Consider the following 17,976-nt stretch of genomic DNA (forward strand, 5'->3'; position numbering starts at 1 on the left):
AGGAATAGGGTGGGGCACACCAAGTATACCAGTGCTCACTATCTCAACCCAAATCCATACATTGAGTCAGGCCCACCATCTTACACCATGTATTCGTTGTGTGGGTCCGACCACCCAAATTCATATTCATGTATAAGGTGGGGCCTACCATTTTACACCTTGCTTTGATAAGGTGGGCCCCACCATTTTAATGGAATGATATATACAGTAGTTGGACCTGTTGGGTTGATTTGGATCTTAATGGAAGGAAGGAATCTAAAGATGTAGACTTGCTGAAATCCATGCCCTCTTGTCTGCCCACAAGCACTAATTAAAACACCGAAATAGGGTCAGATCTTAGCTCACTTCCCAACGCTCCTTCTCACACTACGCACGTGCCGCCGACACGTCCACTTTCTTACAGGACTTTTAGCCTATCATTTGCCCCTCTTTTTTCTACACAAAGCTCGGCTCTTCCTTTCTCTGCTCTGCACTACTCTACTCTTCTGTTCCATTCACTGCCATTCTAGAGCAATTCTCTTCTCAATTTATTTTCTTAACACCCACTTCAAATTATTTTCCACCCATCTTTTGAACCTCTTATTTTGAACATTAATTGCTGAAATGTTTGGACTTTTTTTTTCTCTTTCCTCTTTCTATTTCTCCAACAAATGATACATCTGGGTTTCCTCATCTTCAAATCCTTCCATTTCAACTCTCTTTTTTTTCTGGGTTTTTTTTGTTATAACTTATAAGTACTTAAAATTCACAACCCATTTGTAAGAATTTTCATCTTCTAGTCAATGATTTCTCCATCTGGGAAACAACTGTGAAACTCATACTCACTCCGCACCAAAAACCATTTTGCGGTAAAATGTTCTTCACTTTCAGATCAAAATTTTAGGTAAAATGGGAAAAAAATTTCATTGTCTTTCTTGGTCTGTGGATTTTACACTCCATTTTGCACCAAATTTCAGCTTTGTTTGTTTTCTTGGGGTTCAGTCCCTTCACAATTAATTTCCATAAATGGACAGGACTGAGATTTAGACTCAATTCTGTGACTAGTTTCAAGTCTTTTAGTTTCTAGTAATAGAAAAATTGGAGTCCTTGTTTACTTGCTTCTTTCTTATATTGCTGAATTTTCATTTATGTGATGTAGGACATTTTTTGTTGTTTCTTTAGATTTCTTATTTTCCTTTTGGTTTAATTCTTAGTTCTATTTGCAGTAGGATTATTTACAGATAGTAAAAGTTATGTATAAATTAGGAGACTAAATCGCCGCATTAGAATGTAAATATTTTAATCTGTGTTCTTTCTACATTTACCAATCTGTTCTTCCCAACCATGGAAAACACACATAGTTTTACCTTCCTTACTATTCTCATTTTCTTTGTTCTTCCATTCTCTTTTGCTCAATTGCTTCCCTCTGAAACCATGGCCGTGTTCCGATTTCAACGCATTTTGGAGTACCCATCTGTTCTCAATGGCTGGAACAGGTGGACTAATTTCTGTTACATTCCTCCTTCTCAGTCTCTTAAAATCGTCTGCTCGGGAAACCATGTAATTGAATTAACTGTCATTGGAAACAAAGGATCCCCTTATCCCAGTAAAGTCTTTTCCATCTCTTCTCAAACTCTATCTTCGAATTTTTCGATCGACTCCCTTTTCACCACTCTTTCTAAGTTGTCAAGCTTGAAGGTACTGTCACTTGTGTCGTTGGGTTTGTGGGGGCCTTTACCTGCAAAAATCAATCGATTTTCGTCTCTTCAAGTACTGAATATAAGTTCTGATAGGGTCCGGACTCAGCACTGAGGGAATCCGGACTCAGCACTGAGGGAATCCGAACTCAGCATCCAATTAGCTGCTGGCACGTGGCCCTCACAAGGACCGTTGGAAGGCCAACACCTGTCTCCACTAGGTGTGGCACCTGGACCAATCAGGGACCTCCACCTGCCCTCCTTAGGTATGAAACCTGGTCCATACAGAGGCCACCACCTGGCTCAGAACTACCACCTGTCCTAGACAGGTGGCTCAGAATCACTATAAATAGCCTTCACTTGTGCTAAGGTGAGGGTCCTGAAAATCTGAGAACCAAAACTCTAAGCTTTTTGCTCTGACATTGCTCTGCACTCCTGCTCATACTGACTTGAGTGTCGAAGCGCCCGTCCGGAGTATCACTCCGGGTTGGTCCTCTGACCCTTTTCTTTCTTGTCTGTACTCTTGTGCAGCGCAGGACTCAACCAGCCCCTCAGTCGTGGCTCGTTAGTTCGGACCACCCAGCCCTACCATAACCTGTTACCGATTTTAGGCCTAACAGATTTGGCGCCATCCGTGGGACCACGCAACAAAAAGCTGTTCGAAATCTCACCCAGATAAAAATGGTAGGACAGACCGGCAAGCGAGCACCTCCGACTTCTCGGGCTACCCGGGCTACGGCCCCCCGCGAAGGACGAAGTGAGCGGCTGGCCTCACAGGTGGAGGTCGGGGCGGCCGTGGAGCGGACTTCGCCCCACTCGGACCGTTCAGACCCCACCCCGACCCCGAGGGAGATGAGGGCCCTTTTTCAGGAAATGACTGCTGTAGTTGCGCAGTTCAGGAATGCGGCTCCCGCACTCCAGCAACACCCCGTCGAGGTTTCTCGACACGTTCAGAGGGGAGAAGGCTCCCGCAGAGAACGCGCGTCTCCACCCCGGGACCAAACTCGTCACTCCACCAGAAGAGACCACCACTCGCGGGACAGGAACGTGCGCCCTGAGCCTCGTCAGCATCACCGGTCACGATCTCCCTCCGTGCAGAAACGGGGCAGCAAGAGAGACCCTATGCACGGAGAGGGATCGCGGCACCGGCGAAGGAGTCCCCTCAGCCAGTCCGGATCCGCAAGGAGCCCATCAGCCGTAAGGAGTAGACCTGCCCGTCTAGCCGAACAGAGGGATGATCCGATGCTACTGAGAATCCAGAAGATCGATAATAGAATCGAAGAGCTGGCTAGAGATCATGGCCGCCCTGCCTCAAGGATCTTCAGTAGCAATCCCCCTTTCACAGACAGGGTACTCGGTGCGGCAGTTCCCTTGGGCTTCAAGATGCCGCAGATCCCGCAGTACGATGGGACCACCGATCCCGTGGATCATCTGCAGACCTTCAGGACGACGATGCTTCTCCACGGGGCGTCGGACGGGTTCCTTTGCAGGGCACTCCCCACCACATTAACTGGAGCCGCGAGAGACTGGTACTCACGGCTGAAGCCCAAGTCTGTTGACAATTTCGACGACTTCGGGGACGACCTGGCCCGGCATTTCATGAGCAGCAGAAGGCCTCGAAAGACGACGGCTTCACTGATGGCCCTGAGGCAGGAAGACGGTGAGGCCTTAAAAGCGTTCGTTGGCCGGTTCAATAGGGAGGCCCTTCAGGTACCCAACCTGGATCCCTCCGCGGCAACGAATGCTCTTCTGGCCGGAGCCCGGTCCACCGACTTCCGAAGAGCAGTCGCCCGGCGCAATCCACAGTCCTTGGCAGATCTGATGACCGGGGCGGAAGAGTACATTTCCGTCGAGGAAACTCTCGCTGCCCTGGATTCCTTCAGCAAGAGAAGACCAGAGGAAAAGAACCCCGCCAAGCAGCGTAGGGATGACAGGCCCCAGAGGAAGGAGAGCAGTCCGTCCCGGAAGGAAAGGAGCTCCCCCCGGCCTCGGAAGGAGAGGAGCCCCCCGACGAGGGAGCGCTACACGCCGCTCACCGCTTCCAGGGCTCAAATTTTGGCAGCCATTCGGAAAGAAGACTTCATCCGATGGCCGAAGAAGCAGACACCGGAGGCGGGCACGCAAGATATGTCCAGGTATTGCCGGTTCCATAAGAGCCACGGCCACGACACCAACGCCTGCATTCATCTCAAGGAGGAGATCGAGCAGCTGATAAGCAGAGGGTACCTTGGGAGGTACTTAAAAAATAATGACAACAGAAGGGAGCGCCAGGACAACCCGAGGCCCAGAGACAGAAGTCCTCGAGACGCCCAACCCCTGGGCGACCGCATCCAGGCTCCTGCCCCGGCCGTTCTCCCTCCTCAGGTACCTCAACCTCAACTTCAACCTCATGGTGTTATTGGTACCATTTCAGGAGGGCCGACCGCGGGAGGGACCTCTTCATCGGCCCGCAGGACCTATGCCCGGCAGGTCAACGCCGTCCATGCCTGCAGCAAGAGGGCCGAGCCAGAAAATGAGATATCCTTTTCGGAGGCAGATCTTGACGGTGTGATCCTCCCGCACGATGATGCCCTGGTCGTCACAATGCTAGTGGCGAACTGGGAAATGAAGAAGATCCTGGTCGACAACGGGAGCTCCGCCGACATCCTCTACTATCACGCCTTCGAACAGATGATGATCGGAGCTGACCGTCTGAAGCCGGCCAACTCAGATCTGTTCGGGTTCTCGGGAGAAGTTGTCAAGGTCGAAGGGCAGATTGAGCTTCCAGTTCTTATCGGGGAGCCGCCCCGCCAGTCCTTTGCTATGGTGACCTTCCTGGTGGTTAAGGCCAAGTCGGCCTATAATGCCATTCTAGGACGCCCTGGCCAGAACCTCCTCCGAGCTATTCCCTCCGCTTATCATCAGAAGATGAAGTTCATTACGCCAGGAGGCGTAGGTGAAGTCAGAGGGGATCAACCCCAATCAAGACAATGCTATGCGGCAGCGCTGAGAGGGAAGAATGCGTCTGAGTCTCTTCCAATCGAGCTGTACGATCTCAGAGACGAAGCGCAGGTCACAGTCAACGAGCCCGCAGAGGACCTCATCTCTATTCAATTGAACATCGATGACGAACAGAGGGTTGTCCAGATCGGCTCTGCCCTGCCAGAGGCCGCGCAGCAGGATCTCGCTCAGTTCCTCCGAGCCAATGCAGATGTCTTTGCCTGGACTCCTTCAGACATGCCCGGCATTGACCCGTCGATTAGCACCCATGAGCTCGGTGTCGATCAGACATGCAAGCCCGTGAAGCAGAAGCGGAGACACTTTGCGCCAGAAAGGCGGAGAGCCATCAGAGAAGAGGTGGAGAGGCTTTTGAAGGCCGATTTCATCCGTGAGATCCAGTATCCGGACTGGCTCGCGAATGTGGTGATGGTGAAAAAGTCCAACGGGAAGTGGAGGACCTGTATAGACTTCACAGACCTGAACAAGGCCTGCCCAAAGGACAGCTACCCACTCCCGAAAATAGACCAGCTCATTGACGCTACAGCAGGTCACGAGCTGCTCAGTTTCATGGATGCTTTCTCAGGATACAATCAAATCAGAATGTACGAGTCAGACATCCCGAAGACATCATTCGTTACCGACCAGGGACTTATTGCTATCGGGTGATGCCTTTCGGACTGAAGAATGCAGGAGCCACTTACCAGCGTCTCGTCAACAAGTTGTTCAGAAATCAGATCGGTCGGAACATGGAGGTCTACGTTGATGATATGCTAGTGAAGAGCAGAAGTGCTTCCAACCACGTCTCCGACCTCGAAGAGGCCTTCCAAGTCTTGAGGGAACACAACATGAAGCTTAATCCGACCAAATGTACGTTTGGCGTCGGAGCAGGCAAATTCCTGGGCTTCATGGTAAGCCAGAGAGGAATAGAGGCAAATCCGGAGAAGATCAAGGCAGTAATGGAGTTGACTCCTCCCAACACTATCAGAGAAGTACAGCGGCTGACCGGGCTGGTGGCAGCTCTGGGGCGGTTTATTTCAAAATCCGCCGAGAGATGCCTCCCGTTCTTCAATGCGATCAAAGGTATAAAAACCGCGCCCTGGACTCCGGAATGTCAAGCAGCGTTCGAGGAGCTGAAGCAGTACTTATCCTCCCCCCCCTTGTTGTCCACGCCGGAGCCAGGAGAAGAGCTGATTCTGTACCTCTCAGCAGGACCCTTGGCAGTCGCAGCAGTACTGATCAAAGAAGAGTCTAACCAGCAAAAGCCGATCTACTATGTCAGCAAGGTCCTCCATGATGCAGAGACCAGATATCAGCGAGTAGAAAAGCTCGTGTGCGCCCTTATTATGGCGGCCCGGAAGCTAAGGCCGTACTTCCAGGCGCACACAATCAAGGTCTTGACAGGGCAGCCTCTCAGACAGATCCTTCACCGACCAGATACTTCGGGCCGACTTGTCAAGTGGGCCGTGGAGCTCAGTGAGTTTGATCTCAAGTATCTACCCAGGCCGGCGATCAAAGCTCAGATTCTCGCTGACTTCATAGCCGAGTGCACAGTTCCGGACCCAGACCCCGGGCTGGTAGCAGTTCCATCTCCAGAAGCAGAGCTTCCTATACCGGAGCCTCGAGTCGTTTCCAGAGCATCACCGCCCCCCGGGACTGAGTCCGTCATCGCGCACCCAGTTTTTGATGAAGAGCCGCTCTGGGAAGTTTATGTGGACGGGTCATCGAACAAGACAGGGTGTGGTGCAGGACTAGTTCTCACTGGACCAGAGGACTTCGTCCTGAACTATGCCCTGCGGTTTGGTTTCCGTGCGTCCAACAATGAAGCAGAATATGAAGCGCTCATAGCCGGGATGAATCTCGCTGTACAGACCCGTGCTCAGAGGTTAAGGGCGTACTGCGATTCACAGCTGGTCGTCTGTCAGATCCAGGGAGTATATGAAGCCCGTGAAGAGCGAATGATCAAGTACCTGGGAAGGGTTCGCAGTCTGGCCGTTCATTTCAAGAGCTTTGAGGTCGTCAGAATCCCCCGAGCAGAGAATGTAAAGGCAGATGTGTTATCAAAGCTTGCGGCATCGGGTTACACCGCCCTCAGAGAAATTCGCATGGAGTTTCTGAAGAGGTCCAGTATCGATGCCCAGTCCGTCGTGGTGATGCAGATTGACGACGAGCCGTGCTGGATGGATGAGATAATCAGGTATCTGCGCAGCGGAGAGCTCCCGGGAGAGAGAAAGGAGGCCCGTAAGGTCACGCAGCGGGCAGCGAGGTTTTCACTGGATGGCGGGACTCTATACAAGAGGTCGTATACCCTCCCGTATCTGAAGTGTCTTCGCCCCAGTGATGCCTTGTTAGCCCTGCAGGAAACCCATGAAGGAATCTGCGGAGAGCACCTCGGGGGCAAGGCCCTGGCCATTAAAATCCTCCTGAGAGGTCTGTACTGGCCTACATTGAGGAAGGACGCGCTGAGCCTTGTGAAAAAGTGTGAGAAGTGCCAGAAGTTCTCTCCGACCGTCCACCAGCCACCCGTTCCGATGGCCCCGATCATCAGTCCTCTTCCCTTCGCAGTATGGGGAATGGATATTCTGGGCCCCTTTCCGCCGGCCTCGGGAGGCCGTGAGTTCGTCGTTGTCACCATTGATTATTTCACCAAATGGGTAGAAGCAGAGCCTCTGGCCAAGATCACAGAGCAGAATGTACAGAACTTCTTCTGGAAATCAGTGGTGTGCAGGTTCGGAATCCCCCGGGTCCTCATAACGGACAACGGCAAGCAGTTCGACTCGAGGAACTTCCGAAAGTTTTGTTCTGACCTGCACATAGAGCAGAGATTCACATCTGTGGCACATCCTCAGACTAATGGGCAAACAGAGGTGACGAACAGGACCCTCTTGCAGGGGATAAAGAAGAGACTGGATGGCAAGGCCGGGCGTTGGGCAGACGAACTGTATCATGTGCTCTGGGCGTATCGGACTACTCCGCGTACGGCCACAGGCGAGTCACCCTTCAATCTCTCCTTCGGAACAAAAGCAGTGATCCCGGTTGACATCGGCGTCCCCTCCCCAAGGATCGTCCATTTCAGTGAGCAGCTCAACGGGGACGGACTCCGTGCCAACCTTGACTTGCTTGAAGAAGTCCGTGAGGAATCTCAGATCAGGGCGGCGGCGTATAAGCAGAAAGTATCCAGATATCATGACGTCAAGATCCGACCAAGAGAATTCCGTGCTGGCCACCTAGTCCTGAGGAAAGCCTCCGTTTCCCAGCCAAGAAGCGTGGGCAAGCTCTCTCCGACCTGGGAAGGACCGTACCGAATCAAAGAAGTCATCCGTCCAGGAAGCTATCGGTTAGAGTCCCTCGACGAACAGATGCTACCACACGCCTGGAATTCTAGAAATCTTCGGATCTACTATCAGTAATTTTGTTTGCCTTTATAGGCTTGTAAAGAACTGCTGTAATCATCCAAGTTCTGGAATGAATAAAATAAGTTTCCCGAACAACTGTCCCTCTTTGAGTAACTCATGTAAACATCAGCATATAGCAGTAGTGGTGCACTCCGGCTCATCCTAGTGGCTTGGAGATCAGTTCCAGCCAGGACGCCCGCAGTGGAAACCACCTTCAAATATTTCCTAAGTGTTTGAGTACCAAGCTTCCAGCTCGGTTCTCGCAGACTTAGGACGAGCAGCAGTGGTGCACTCCGGCTCATCCTAGTGGCTTGGAGATCAGTTCCAGCCAGGACGCCCGCAGTGGAAACCACCTTCAAATATTTCCTAAGTGTTTGAGTACCAAGCTTCCAGCTCGGTTCTCGCAGACTTAGGACGAGCAGCAGTGGTGCACTCCGGCTCATCCTAGTGGCTTGGAGATCAGTTCCAGCCAGGACGCCCGCAGTGGAAAGCACCTTCAAATATTTCCTAAGTGTTTGAGTACCAAGCTTCCAGCTCGGTTCTCGCAGACTTAGGACGAGCAGCAGTGGTGCACTCCGGCTCATCCTAGTGGCTTGGAGATCAGTTCCAGCCAGGACGTCCGCAGTGGAAACCACCTTCAAATATTTCCTAAGTATTTGAGTAATGCGTACAAAAAATAAGAATGCTGTACAGACAGTTGAACAAAAATGTATTTGTATTCAGTATTCGTATTACAAAATTGCTCCCTTCGCCGAGCTGGCTTACAAAGAATGGGCATTACAAACTGTGCAAAAAAAAAAAAAAAAAAACGTATCACCAAAAAGAAAGAAGGCTGCTGCTCAGGCCTCCTCGTCTGCCACCACCTCGGTGACGACCTCTGTGGGAGTGAGGGTTGCAAGCTCGCCGCCCTCCGCAGAGGAGACGGCGGCCACAGTCACCTCCGCATCTAACTCAATAGGCCGGGAGGAGTCCGGTTCGTCTTCCTCCTCATCTTCTTCCTCCTCCGGAGGTGCATACGGGACGGTTAGCCCGTCCAAGGAGATGTCAGGGTGAAGCTTCTTCACCTGCTCGGAGCAGAGAAGGAAACCCGCCCTGTAAGCCTGGAGGCCTAAGTCGAAGTGCTGGGCCTCCTTCCTCTCCTCAGTTTCCTTCACGGCCTTCTCCACGGCCGCCTTCTCCTTCCTTCCGGCCCTCTCTGCCGAACTTAGGAGATCCTGCACGGCCTGGTTTTTGACCCTCTGCAGTTCGTCCTGTAAGCTGTTGAGTTCAGCTTCTTTGATCTGGACGGCTTCAGTGAGCTCGCCGTTCTCCTTCTGGAGCTGGGCCTTTTCGGACTCGATCCTTGTGATCGTCTCAGAGAAGAGATATCGCTTCTTGGCCATATCCCTTGAGTAGACCTGGAGTTGATAGAGGGCGGAGCTGATTGCCGCTTCGCAGGTCTCCGGCACCTCCTTTTCGACTTCTAACCGGTCGCGTGGGAGGACTCCCTTGTACATCAACTCTGTGGCCACCCGGGTATCCCCCAGGCCGGTGTCCGTTTTCTGCACGGCCCAGTTCGGGCGGAAGACGTTGTCGCCTCCAACCGATGCGGTGGCCGGGATACCAAGTACTGCCCCGCCGTGTTTTGGCCCTGTCGCCGCTCCGGACTTGGAGCTCTGACCCGTGGTTTCTGTCCGGCTCGATAGGGCAAGCTTATGCGTCGCCCGGCTGCTTTTCAGAGGCTTAGCCAGCGCGACCATCGGCGGAGTCGACTCCGGCACCTTCCTCTTCTTGCCCTTTGTTTGGGGCTGCTCCTGCGCTGGGGACGCGCCCGAGGACTGCTTGATTCTGTCCAAAAGGGACATCTGCTTCACCATTTCTGCAAAAGAGAACGGAGCGCAGTCAGAAATATGAAAATTGAAGAACACTTCAGAAAAACAAAATGTTATCCTAAAGGATCTACGTACGTGCCGGCGTCGCACGACTGACCCCGAGTGCGACCAGCTCGGCCTCTTCTTCGAACTCTGAGCAGTGTATTGGACCTCGCTTGAGCTCTTCTTTGATCAGAGCGAAGGTCATATGGTCATAGTCCTCGAGGGCTGGTTTCTTACTAAGGCGGCGAGTGTCCGGCGTTCTCCATTGTAATGAGAACGGCCAGTGCGAGCCCGGCACGGTGTCCTTTACATAGAAGAACCTGTTCTTCCATGTGTGAATGGAAGAAGGTATCCCAGTGATCATTTTCATTTCAGGCCTCTGGCTAATGTAGATCCAGCCGCCGTCCTTATGCCTCTTCAGGTGCGCACACATCCTAAAGACGGGCACGGTGGGGTTCCTACGGAGCCGGACTTCAAGAAGGTACAAGAAGCCGATCAGCGTTCTCCAAGAGTTTGGGACGACCTGTGTAACTGCCAGCCCGTAATAATTCAGTGCGTCCGCAAAAAAGGGGTGGAAGGGGAGCCTAAGCCCGGCCCGTAAGGCCTCTTCATATACGCAGAGGTCTGCGCTATCGTTGCTGGCCCGATCCCCTTCGACAGCCGCCCTCAGAATGTACCGGCTAGGAATACAGTATTTGTCCCTGACGATCTGAAGCCTGTTCGGCCACAGATGGTTCACCTCGTATAGGGCCCCGATGTTATACTGCGGGTTGGCTTCCATCTGTGCCTCCGCTATCACCTCGACTGGCATGCGCGACGATTGAGGGACTGCCGCTTCGACGTCCTCATCATCGTCGCTGGTTTCTACCCGGTCCGGTCCGTCCCCACAGGCCGGGATTGTGTCTAAGTCCACACTCATTTCCTCACCGCTCTCCTCGTCTATTATGATCACTAGCTCTTCGCCCTCAACACCGGCCTCCACTATAGGTGAGGCCGGAACCGCCCTCTCCGACGCCCCGGACCCCGATGCGGTACTGGTCGAACCGGACTCCTTTGAACTGGAGTCCGTCTCCGAACTAGTGCTAGACATAAAAAAGGAAGAAAAGAAAAGCTAAAAGCTAAAAAAGATTACCGAACTGAAGTGTTGGACGAGGACCTCCGGGCTCACTGATCCGAAGCGGGCAGAAAACTTGAGTAGCCGAACAGAAGAGGAGGAGAGTAAAAGATGAAAAGTAAGAAATGAAGAGTAAACTTCAGTATTTATAGAGAAGCTGGGAAGAGCGGGAAAAATCCCGCCCCTTTCCGCCAGCCGGAGTGCGCCACGTCGCCTTCCGCATTAAATGCGCCGCTCGCATTAAATGCGCCGTCCGCATTAAATGCTCCGCCTGCATTAAATACAAGGCACAGGTCCCAAAGCGCTAGAGGACAAAAGACCTGTCCGGCTGTCCGGACAGGATATGGCGCATTTAGAAGACAAAAGACCTGTCCGGCTGTCCGGACAGGATATGGCGCGTTCGCTAGACGACAAAAGCGCTAGAAGACAAAAGACCTGTCCGGCTGTCCGGACAGGATAATTCAGGCGACAAAAGCCCTGTCCGGCTGTCCGGACAGGATAATTCAAAAGACAAAAGACCTGTCCGGCTGTCCGGACAGGATATGGCGCGTTCGCTAGACGACAAAAGCGCTAGGCGACAAAAGACCTGTCCGGCTGTCCGGACAGGATATTTCAGGCGACAAAAGACCTGTCCGGCTGTCCGGGCAGGATAATTCAAAAGACCAAAGACCTGTCCGGCTGTCCGGACAGGATATGGCGCGTTCGCTAGACGACAAAAGCGCTAGAAGACAAAAGACCTGTCCGGCTGTCCGGACAGGATAATTCAGGCGACAAAAGCCCTGTCCGGCTGTCCGGACAGGATAATTCAAAAGACAAAAGACCTGTCCGGCTGTCCGGACAGGATATGGCGCGTTCGCTAGACGACAAAAGCGCTAGGCGACAAAAGACCTGTCCGGCTGTCCGGACAGGATATTTCAGGCGACAAAAGACCTGTCCGGCTGTCCGGGCAGGATAATTCAAAAGACCAAAGACCTGTCCGGCTGTCCGGACAGGATATGGCGCGTTCGCTAGACGACAAAAGCGCTAGGCGACAAAAAGCTTTACCAGCAAAGACTTGCCCGGCTGTCCGTTCACAGCCTTAGCCGAACAGGACCACATGACTTCCTGAACCAAGGACGTTCAGGACCCCTGGCCGCCCAGACCTCTGGTCAAAAATTTAGCCGTACTGGATAGCCGAATGCCTTCTGCCCGGCCGTACTCCTTCAGGCCAAACGCCAAGGCCAGGCCAGGGCGCCCGGAGTCTCCTGTCCGGCCACTATTTCTCCTAGCTGAGTCGGAGCCCGGTCTAAGCTGCCTGGAGGTCTTAAGGCCGGCCCGACGCTGTCTTTACCTTCTCTTTGCTTCTTCTAGCCACTTTCATGGCTTGAAGAACCAGGGGGCAACTGATAGGGTCCGGACTCAGCACTGAGGGAATCCGGACTCAGCACTGAGGGAATCCGAACTCAGCATCCAATTAGCTGCTGGCACGTGGCCCTCACAAGGACCGTTGGAAGGCCAACACCTGTCTCCACTAGGTGTGGCACCTGGACCAATCAGGGACCTCCACCTGCCCTCCTTAGGTATGAAACCTGGTCCATACAGAGGCCACCACCTGGCTCAGAACTACCACCTGTCCTACACAGGTGGCTCAGAATCACTATAAATAGCCTTCACTTGTGCTAAGGTGAGGGTCCTGAAAATCTGAGAACCAAAACTCTAAGCTTTTTGCTCTGACATTGCTCTACACTCCTGCTCATACTGACTTGAGTGTCGAAGCGCCCGTCCGGAGTATCACTCCGGGTTGGTCCTCTGACCCTTTTCTTTCTTGTCTGTACTCTTGTGCAGCGCAGGACTCAACCAGCCCCTCAGTCGTGGCTCGTTAGTTCGGACCACCCAGCCCTACCATAACCTGTTACCGATTTTAGGCCTAACAAGTTCAAATTTTATTTATGGGAAAATCCCATTGCAAATTTATTCATTGACCAGCATTCAGAGTCTTATTTTTCATGATAATTTGTTCAACGGAAGTGTTCCTGATCTTAGTAGCTTAACAGTTCTTGAAGAATTGGACTTGGGTTGCAATATCCTCGGACCGGAGTTTCCCTCATTGGGGAATAAGCTTGTCAGTCTAGTATTGAGAAACAATTCTTTCCACTCAAGTATTAATTCTGAACTTCAGTCCTTTGATCAGCTCCAAAGATTAGATATCTCTTTCAATCAACTTGTGGGGCCAATCCCATCTCTTTTGTTCTCTTTACCTTCAATTCAGTACTTGGATTTGGCTGGTAATAAATTGAGTGGAGCTCTTCCAATGAATACATCTTGCAGAAATGGACTCAATTTTATGGATCTCTCTCATAATCTTTTGATTGGAGGTTTGCCTCCCTGCGTCTGTTCTAATTCTTCAGACCGAATTGTGTTGTATTCATGGAATTGTTTGTCTTCTGGGGATTCAAAGTATCAACATTCAAACTCATTTTGCCATGTAGAAGCTTTGGCTGCAGTTATGCCAAGTAAACAGAAGGAAACATCAAAAACCAAGTTAGGCCTCTTACTTGGAATTGTTGGGGGGATTGTGGGATCTTTGGTAGCATGTATGATGTTAATATGGGTGATAGTTAGGAGCTTGGGGAAAAAGAATGAAGGGAACTCTAGATCTCAGAAATCTGTCATAGAAAAAACGTCAGTTCGGATATCCCCAAGACTGGGTACTGAATCTAGTAAGCTGTTCTTTCTCTTCCACCATTATTCATTGCTATCTGTCTATAGAATGACCATGAATGATTTTTCTTTCACTTTACCATCGTTGAAAATTTCAGTAGAAATGTACCCAAGTTTTCCAGACTTGCGTCTATGGTTTAAGGGCCTAATCTTTCTGAATTTCTTTTGTAATGTTTCTGCTTGGTAGTGTATATAGACTTTTGTAAATGGATTCTTGCATGGAGCTCTCAATGTTTCTTTGATAGGAATGATTAAAATTTGTGAAGCCAATTTTATCTATGACAGGGCATATGTCTCAGGCAATGAGGCTCGGAGCACTTGGGCTCCCACCATATCATGCTTTTACTCTGGAGGAACTCGAAGAAGCAACAAATAACTTCGAGCCGTCGAATTTAATGGGGGAAGGATCTCAGGGTCAGGTATGACAGTGAATCTATTTCAGATGGAAAATATCGGCTACTACTCATAATAACAATTTTATATATTTGTTCTTAAAATGCTCGGGGACAAATGATCATGTAATTAAATGTTTCAGTATAATGTTGACTTTGTCATCCTAACCACTGCATTGATTAATGAAGGCAACAGAATAGGTAGATCATTTACGAAATGTTAATAAACTCTAAAGAAAGGATAAGGGGATAGTGTTGTATTTTCCTTCTTCTATCTAGAGCTGAATAGACTACCCAAGTTGTGGCTCTAACCATGACACAAGAGTGAATGTTTCCAACGTATGTGCCTGTGAGCATTGAAACAAAACTGACTGTAGAAAATAGATGACAGATTTTTAAGATCTGGTAGACCTCAATGAGTCCTGTTTATTTGCTCTGTTTCCACCATAATTTGCCAATAACCGTTTAACTGTTGATTTTTGGACTGTGCCTGTTGTGTCACTTAAACTCTTTTGAATACTAAATATTTTGTTCATGTGTTCGACACAAAAATCCCCTCAAGTTTCAGTCTATTAAGTGGTAAGTAGTGAATTTCATATAAAGTTATCCTCCTTATCAGTTCTCCATTCCCTTAGCAGCCTAACTCCCAAGTTATGAATGGATCAAGAGCAATGAAGAAATGTTTTTGGGTGTCTACAGTGTAAATCTGTCTGAAAGATTCCAAATAGCTAAGCTGGTTTCCGAATATTTTATTTTCTCAAAATTTAAACAAGTAATCACACGCACTCATGGTAAAGATCTCAAAGTAATAAAGGTTCTTTGAAAACATTATAGGCCTAATTCAGTCGGTAATAGTGTTCAACTCTATCGAAAAAACATTTATTTTCACTTGTATGATTTGTTATTGTCAGATCATTTTGAGTTTTCACACTTTTATAATTTCATGTAGTGAAAAGTTGGATCCTTAAAAATGCATCAATGCTCTGTTTTATATCTCCACAATCAGTAGTTGATTGGATTTACTTTTTCTACGTTTGAACCTTCACTTGGTCAATCATTGACTTGCACAAGTCAACTTGATTTCAGATCTACCGAGTCAGTAAAACTCATTGATCCACCCGATGCAATCAGCTTGCTGGCTAAATCATTGACTGCCTGATTCAACCCACTTTTGCTTTGGGTTGACTTCTTGACCAATGATGAGATTTTAAGCACTACCATATCTCTCTCTAAATGGTGTCTTTCAATCACTAGTTATACCAAGTGAATTTTCTACGTACATAAGTCAAATTTGCGTAGTTATACTTATAGCTCCTGAACTAAAGTATCTCAAGAGGACAGTAAATTACAGTTTTCTTGTAATGTCTATGTCATTAGAGTTTCCAACATGGGCATCCTAATAAGGACAAAAGATTTGGACTGTTCTATTTAATGTCCCAGAAATGGGGATAATATTCCCATTTTCATATGTTGCAGTAACCTTTCCTGATTATGGTGTGTCTTACTGGGCCAATATAGAATATTTGAAAAACTGGAAGTTATTATTCTTTTCTGACATTGGGTGATGATCCATCATCATATCTCCATGAATTTGATAGAATTTTGTAAATTAATATGGTTAGAACATCATCTCTACTAGACACAGACTGCTTCACTTTCATTCTTTCAATGTTGACATCTGAATAATTTCACATCGTCTTGGCTTCTTTTGTAATTTTAGCTGTACAAAGGCTGGCTCAGTGACGGATCAGTGGTCGTGGTGAGGTGTCTGAAACTAAAGCAAAGGCATGCTCTTAAAATCTTAAAACAGCAAATGGAAGTAATTTCAAAGCTCAGACATCGCCATTTGGTCAGCATTCTTGGACACTGCTTTGTTACTTATGAGGAATCCCCTAATGCCACTGATACCATCTTTCTTGTCTTCGAATACGTTTCAAATGGGACACTGAGGAGTCATCTTACTGGTAAGGGGAATAACCATTATCCTATTGCTTTTCAGCCATTAATATCTGAAATATCATAGGATTTCAATTCTTATAATTTATTTGGCAGAACGGCGAAAGCAAGAGATGCTGAAATGGCCACAAAGATTAGCTGCTGCTACGGGAATTGCAAGAGGAATCCAATTCCTGCATACAAGAATTGTGCCTGGTGTTTTAAGAAATAATTTTAATATAAAGAATATTTTGTTGGACGAAAATCTCACAGCAAAAATTAGTGATTATAAGCTTCCAAGACCATTTATCAATAAGATCACTACGGTGAGCTCCACCTAGAGTGAATAGTTCAGGTTTTATGTTTTGTTAATATGAAGTATCCACATTTACTTAATACACCCCTAATTTTATTGATCTCTTTTTTGGTTTGAACCAAAAGGTCTCAATTTCAGCTAATTTTCATCTTTAATAATGTAGGTCGGTTCTGAAAGCCCTTTCAATGGAGCAGAACTTGACGATCTCGACAAGTAAACAACCACCTTTTTTGGTATAATGCTTATAGCTGGAGTGTGTCTTATATAAAACCCAAATCAAAATTAAGTGTAGTTTGATCATCGTCAGCCTAAAAAGCGTTTATATTTCTTACATGTGGGAGTGTATATAGTGAGGACCACCAAGCATGTTACTGTGAATTGAGTTCGAATTGGTTTTTACTTTCTTTATCTGCAGTACTGGACATGGTGATAAAGAAGATGTTTATCAGCTGGGAGTTATTCTACTAGAAATTATTACAGGAAATCCCATCACATCTCAGACAGAATTGGATGTCTTGAAACTTAAGGTAAACAACCCATTCCTCCATTTTACTATTAATGCATTTAGAGAGAGAAATTGAAACCTTTTTTTTCTATTTCTAAGCTATTAATCAGCTATTTCTAAAACATATTTCTAGTTTTTCAAAAACATGGAAATCTCTTCAGAAAAGATTCAAGTGTTTGGATTATTCAAAAAAAAAAAAAAAAACTCCTTTAATAACTGGAGAAAGAAGGTTTTGTTAGTATGTTAAGGAAATGAATTCCTTATATTAGGAAATTTTGAACCCATGATTGCGAGTTGTGACACGCCATTAGACATCAAGATTGAATCATGAATAGATTTTTAGTTCATAATAGTATGCTGAAATTTTAGTAATTTTTTTATAGTTTTTATATATGTTTTTTTGTGGTTCACAGCTAGAGAGAGGCCTAGCAGAAGGCCCAAAAAAACTGAGGGGGGAAACTGATCCTTCCATTAGAGGTACTTTTGCCTATGAGTCCTTAAAAACTGCAGTTGAGATCACCAAAAACTGTCTATCTGAAGATATTGGTGAGCGTCCATCAATAGAAGATGTTCTCTGGAACTTGCAGTATTCAGCTCAAGTTCAAGATGGATGGACGAACAGCGAGAACCTCAGTACACATTCATAGAGATTAATGTATCCTTCATTTTGTATTTATTTTTATCACTTGGTGGTGTTTCAAAAATCCGGATCATGGTACTTGTTTGTATATTTCTACCCATCCTAATCTCCTATGGTTCTTTCTATTTTTTATGACAGTGATTGATAATGAAGGGAGGATATGTTAAATGAGCAGGGGGAATAAGATGTCTTATAAAACGAGAAAATCCTGAAATAATCTCGAGAATTTAAGAAATATCACGATATTTTCATTTTTATAATTCATTGTGAAAATAGCATGATAATTTAATGATATTTTTTATTTTATACTTTTTCTTAAATTATACATTTTTATTTAGCCTACTGATGATATTTGTTAGAAAATTAATCAATCTTAAGCGGAAAAAGATCGTTACCTCTGCCATGATGATCAAATTGAAGGTGCAAATGATGTACATTATCTGAACGTTGAATCATCTCCTTGACGAACTTAGT

General features: G+C 47.7%; 1 protein-coding gene across 1 annotated transcript; it reads left to right on the forward strand.

Annotated features, from left to right (window-relative positions):
• Positions 1-973: 973 nt before the first annotated feature.
• On the forward strand, positions 974-17,673 carry LOC143885502 (putative LRR receptor-like serine/threonine-protein kinase At1g14390). The gene is made up of 8 exons (XM_077389706.1): positions 974-1,762; positions 12,919-13,713; positions 14,000-14,133; positions 15,827-16,070; positions 16,159-16,367; positions 16,521-16,570; positions 16,773-16,884; positions 17,276-17,673. The coding sequence occupies exons 1-8, from the start codon at positions 1,324-1,326 to the stop codon at positions 17,507-17,509; spliced, it is 2,217 nt and encodes a 738-aa protein (XP_077245821.1). The 5' UTR covers positions 974-1,323; the 3' UTR covers positions 17,510-17,673.
• The last annotated feature ends 303 nt before the right edge of the window (positions 17,674-17,976 follow it).

This window comes from Tasmannia lanceolata, unplaced genomic scaffold (assembly GCF_043159265.1).
Source record: "Tasmannia lanceolata isolate RefF3 unplaced genomic scaffold, GAP_Taslan_0.1 ptg000008l, whole genome shotgun sequence".
NCBI classification, from domain to species: Eukaryota; Viridiplantae; Streptophyta; class Magnoliopsida; order Canellales; family Winteraceae; genus Tasmannia; species Tasmannia lanceolata.

Excerpts from the sequence above, each read along its gene's own strand:
- LOC143885502 (XM_077389706.1), top strand. The coding sequence starts at position 1,324 with ATGGAAAACACACATAGTTTTACCTTCCTTACTATTCTCATTTTCTTT. Across the intron at positions 13,714-13,999 it reads AAGACTGGGTACTGAATCTA|GGCATATGTCTCAGGCAATG; the intron begins GTAAGCTGTTCT and ends TATCTATGACAG. Across the intron at positions 16,885-17,275 it reads TGGATGTCTTGAAACTTAAG|CTAGAGAGAGGCCTAGCAGA; the intron begins GTAAACAACCCA and ends TGTGGTTCACAG.